This window comes from Acanthisitta chloris, unplaced genomic scaffold (assembly GCF_000695815.1).
Source record: "Acanthisitta chloris isolate BGI_N310 unplaced genomic scaffold, ASM69581v1 scaffold15059, whole genome shotgun sequence".
In the NCBI taxonomy this organism is placed as follows: Eukaryota; Metazoa; Chordata; class Aves; order Passeriformes; family Acanthisittidae; genus Acanthisitta; species Acanthisitta chloris.
In genome coordinates this window covers 4,462-9,206 of record NW_008692085.1, presented here as the reverse complement: position 1 = coordinate 9,206, position 4,745 = coordinate 4,462, and the positions used below count along the sequence as shown (strand labels likewise).

At 56.5% G+C, this 4,745-nt stretch overlaps 1 protein-coding gene across 1 annotated transcript; it reads left to right on the top strand.

Annotated features, from left to right (window-relative positions):
- Positions 1–440: 440 nt before the first annotated feature.
- On the top strand, positions 441–4,305 carry LOC103809663 (tubby-related protein 1-like; the record flags this gene model as incomplete). Its single annotated transcript, XM_009082516.1, has 9 exons — positions 441–545; positions 654–788; positions 969–1,060; positions 1,302–1,475; positions 1,867–1,979; positions 2,480–2,588; positions 2,794–2,892; positions 3,166–3,337; positions 4,172–4,305. Coding segments are annotated over 9 exons (1,133 nt in total), but the record flags the coding sequence as incomplete, so codon positions are not given.
- Between the last annotated feature and the right edge of the window lie 440 nt (positions 4,306–4,745).

The following is a 4,745-nucleotide window of genomic DNA, read 5'->3' as shown; positions in this document are numbered from 1 at the left end:
GCCCGGACCGCACACCCCGGGGCTGGGGATCCCTGCTGCCAGACCTGCTGATGATGCCAAGGTGTCGCCTCTGGGCAGAGCTGGCTGAGGAGGAGGAGGAAGAGGAGGGGGAGAATAAAGACCCCCCAAAAAAGCTGAAGAAGAAGCTGCCCAAAGACCCCCCCCCGTCAGGTGAGAGCGGGGAGAAGAAGCTGAAGCTGAAGGGTGAGTGCCCAGGGAACAGGGACAGCTCAAGCCTGGTTCGGTTGCCGCTTGCATCCGTCCTTGCTGGGGTGAGGGAACTGCCTACTCTCCCACAAAGTTGCTGTGCCAGGAGGCTCAGGGGGCTGCGAAGCAATTGCCTACTTCCCATGCAATCTTCCCTCTGCTCCCACTCACCTCCTTGTCTTCCCATTCCCATCCCTCTGTCCGACCTCTCATTGGCTTCTCTGTCCCACCAGGAGACAAGAGTGACCTTGATGGCAAAGCCAAACCTGCCAAAAGCACCAAGAAGGAGCCAATGTCTGTGTTCCAGGTGAAGAAGGAGAAGAAAAGCAAGAAGAAAGGTATGGGGCGAGCAGGAGGGGGTGGCAGCCAGTCCTGCTGCTCCACAGCATCACCTCAAGCCAACAGCACAAAGTGTTGCATGACCATGTCCCCCATGTCCCTCCCAGCTGCCTCCAGCAGCGATGAGGAGGATGATTCCGACTCCAGCACCAAACCCATCAGGTCAGAGAAGAAGAAAAACCCAGCATCCCTCTTCCAGACAGGGGGAGACCCCCCAAAGGAGAAAAAAAGCAGAAAGAAAGGTGAGAGCCCAGCACTGGTGTTGGAGGGTGGTAGGTGTGGGAGGGGCTTGTGAGGTTGCAGGTGAGCTTGGCCATGGAGAGGGGGCTTACAGTCAATGGTGTTGGGTGTTGGCCTGTGCTGAGCTTGATTTTGAAGTCAGGAACTTCCCCTTCTGTGCCCCTGCCTGTTCCTGCCTGCAGTTCCTCCCAAAGTGGCTGAAAGTGAGGAGGAGAACCAGGAGATACCACAGAAAAACTCCAACAAGAAGGGGAAGGCAAAGAAATCAAAGAAGGTACAAAAGACCCCTCAGAGCCATGGGGGTCCCCTTTTGGGGAAGAGCATCTCTTCCCTCCAGGGCAGGTTAGGGGGCTGCAGCATCCTCCAGTGAGACTCACCACAGCACTGTCCATAAAGCCACCAGTTGTACAGCTACAGCCCAGGAGAGATCAGGAGCAAGGAACACTTATCAGGGAAAGGAAGGGGGGCTTTCAGCAGATTTGTCTTTGGTGTCACCATCCCCTCTCATGCAGCAGTCAAAGGAGGAGAGACCCCCGTCACCCGTCATCGAGGTCGACAACCTGGAGGAGTTTGTGCTGCGGCCAGCACCTCAGGGGGTAACCATCAAATGCCGGGTGACGCGGGACAAGAAGGGGATGGACCGGGGGCTTTATCCCACTTATTACCTTCACTTGGATAATGACAAGAAGGTGAGTTGGGGTGGGGGCATGGAGGCCTCTGGGGCTCTGTACCCGTCCCAGGGAGAACCCTCAGGGGTTTAGGGGAATGCTTATCTGCATCCCACTGTGGTGGGGGCGGTCCTGGATGGGGCTCTTCCCTTCTCCTCCAGTTCCTCTTGGTAAATGTGCCATGTTGATGGTACCCAAGATGACAAGCAATCATCAGCCAGAGTAGCTGTGCTAACACCGGGCTGGGGTCAGCCTGTCCTGCCCCATGGTGCAGCCAGTATTTTGGGGACTGTCTTCACTCTATGACTTAGTCAAGGTCATGGCAGTGACCTGTTGGGGGGGTGGGCCAGGGACAGTAGCAGCAATGGTGGAGACAATGCCCCAGCCCCACATGGTCCCACCACTCTACCAGGTGTTCCTCCTTGCTGGAAGGAAACGCAAGAAGAGCAAAACCTCCAACTACCTCATCTCCATCGACCCCACTGACCTGTCACGGGGGGGAGAGAACTTCATTGGGAAGCTAAGGTATGAGCAGAGTTGTCACCCTGTTTTGGTGGTACCCCATCCCTGCAGCACTCTGTTCCCACTCCATGGGTTGCCATCTGCCCCAAACAATGGCTGGGTCAGACAAGGAGCTAAATTTGGCACTGCTGGGTCAGACCTGAGGAGTGGCAGGGGGCTGAGAGGGGAAAACAGGCTCATCCAGTTCCTCCCAGCAGACAGGTCATGGCTAGAAAAGGTGCCTGATGAGCCTGGCAAGTCCTGTCCCGCTGTTTCACCAGCAGCCACGGAGTGATGCTGGAGGGGTCCCTATGGTGGCAGCACCCTACAACACCCTGATTAAGGGTATAAAGACTATGCAACTCAAACAATGACTAAAGAGTGGGAAGGATGGCACCAGCCAGGGGCTGCACCAGGGGTTTGCATCTCAAACAAAGCCAAGGCTTTGCCTGGAAGGGGATCACAGGAAGGTTGGGGGGGACTCAGTGACATTGGCCATGGCCGTCTCCCATCCTTGGCTGCAGATCCAACCTGATGGGTACGAGGTTCACAGTGTTCGACAACGGTGCGAACCCCGACAGGGCCAACGCCGACTGGTCCAACGTGCGGCAGGAGCTCTCAGCCGTGGTCTACGTAAGGAGCAGCATGGGGAGCACACTCCCTGGCCTCCCGGGCAGGCAGCAAGGGGATCCCAACCTGCATCCTTTCACTGGATGCTGCCCCTGAGGGGTTGCAGATATGTAGATGGGCTGAAACCACCCCAAACCCTTGTTTAGCCCTGGTGAGAGGCTGCAGCCTGCAGAGGTTGCTGGTTTTAGAGATGAGGTTTCTCTTGCAGGAGACCAATGTTTTAGGTTTCAAAGGCCCCCGGAAGATGACAGTCATCATCCCTGGGATGAATACTGACAGTGAGCGGGTGCCCATCCGGCCCCGAAACGTAAGTCAGGGGCCAGACTGGGAGAAACTCCTTGGAGGCTGTGTTTGCTGGGAATCACCTTGGATTTTACTAATTTTGGGGAATGGAGAGTCTTTCAGGTGTCCTTGAAATTCAAGGCACCTCTCTGTGAGGTGGGAGAGGTGGTGTGTATTTTTTCCTACGTGATCGATCTCATTTCCATCTGGGTACTGCTACAGAGCATCACCCAGCATACCACAGCAAGTGGCAGGGCTCCAGGGGGGTCACCCCAACTTTGCTCTTGCCCCTCCCCAGGATAACGATGGTCTCCTGATGCGATGGCAGAACAGAAACATGGACAACGTGATTGAGCTGCACAACAAGGCACCAGTGTGGAACGATGAGACGCAATCCTATGTCCTCAACTTCCATGGCCGAGTCACTCACGCCTCTGTCAAAAACTTCCAGATTGTGCATGGCAGCGACCGTAAGCTGAGAAGGGGGTGGGATGGGGTATAGGGTTGGGGAGCACTGCCTCATAACTAACTCACTGCTGGCCCCCAGCATCCCCCTTTTTTTGCTGAGGTTTAGTTTTTTGTGCTTTGGGGTCCTGCTTGCCTTTGCTGCATCTAGGATGAAGCCAGACAGGGAACGCAGCACCACACAGGAGCTCCCTTGGGCCCCAGTGCTGGCAGAGGCAGTGTGCAGGGCTACTGTTGCTAAGCAGATTAGGGCGATGACATATCCTTTGAGGTGCTGAGCCCTCCATCTCACTACAGACACCCACTCAGCCCAAGTCACCCCAGAGCATTATCCCCAGCACATACCCCACATTGCCAGTGGGCTCACCCTGGGGTGCACCCTGCCTCGGGGACAGTCCCTCAGGGGTGGCAGCAGCTCTGTCTGCACATGGCTGCTTGTCACCTGTCCGGCACAGTCAGAAGCCCTCAGCCTCCAGGGTGTTGGATTACGGGACAGAAAAAGCCTCTTGAGGGCCCCTGGTTATTTTTACAGATTTCCTGTCACCCGCCGGGCCCACGGGGGGGGGTGGTGTGAGTGGGGTCCCTGTCCCTTGGAGGCTGTGCTTCCCAGGGAGGGGGTGCTGGAGGGACCAGAGGATGTAATGGTCCTGTGCTGGACCGTGCGATGGGAAAATGATGCTTTTGGTGATATGTGCTGCAGTGTGACACAGCCAGAGCAGGAGCTGCAGGCAGAGCTTGGCGGGGAGGAGGGGCAGGGGGGCAGCTTCCTTCGGATCTCCTGGGAAAAGGCAGGATGGGTGCACAGGCGACGTCCCAGCCGCTCGCCCTCTCTCCCACAGCTGACTACATTGTGATGCAGTTCGGGCGCGTGGCGGATGATGCCTTCACCATGGACTACAACTACCCGCTCTGCGCCGTGCAGGCTTTCGCCATCGCCCTCTCCAGCTTCGACGGGAAGCTGGCCTGCGAGTAGCGTCTGCTCCGGGGCACCGGGGCCACCTGCCAGTGCCTGGCGGATGCTTCTGCATCCCTGTTCTCTCCCTGCCTTTCCACCTTCTGTCCAGTGCGTGCTCATGATCATAGTTGGTCCTGGGGTGGTTTGAGGTTCATGGTGCCTGCCAAGTGCCATGGGATGCTCACCCAGCCACAGCCACTCTCTCCGGATGAACTTGGGACAGATAACTGGTATGGGGTGATGGCAGAGCCAGGCCTGGGGTATATTTAGCAGATGAGGCTGACTGTGATCCCTATCTCATCCCTTTGAGACGTTTCTTGGACTCAGATCCTGGAAACTCATCCCCCCTCATTTTTTTTAATTTGTTTTTAGATTCTGGTTTGTATTTTGTAGCTCGGTCTCCCAGTGAGAGGGGGTAGGTGGTCTCCTTGCTTTGTGTTTCCTCATCTCTCTCTGAG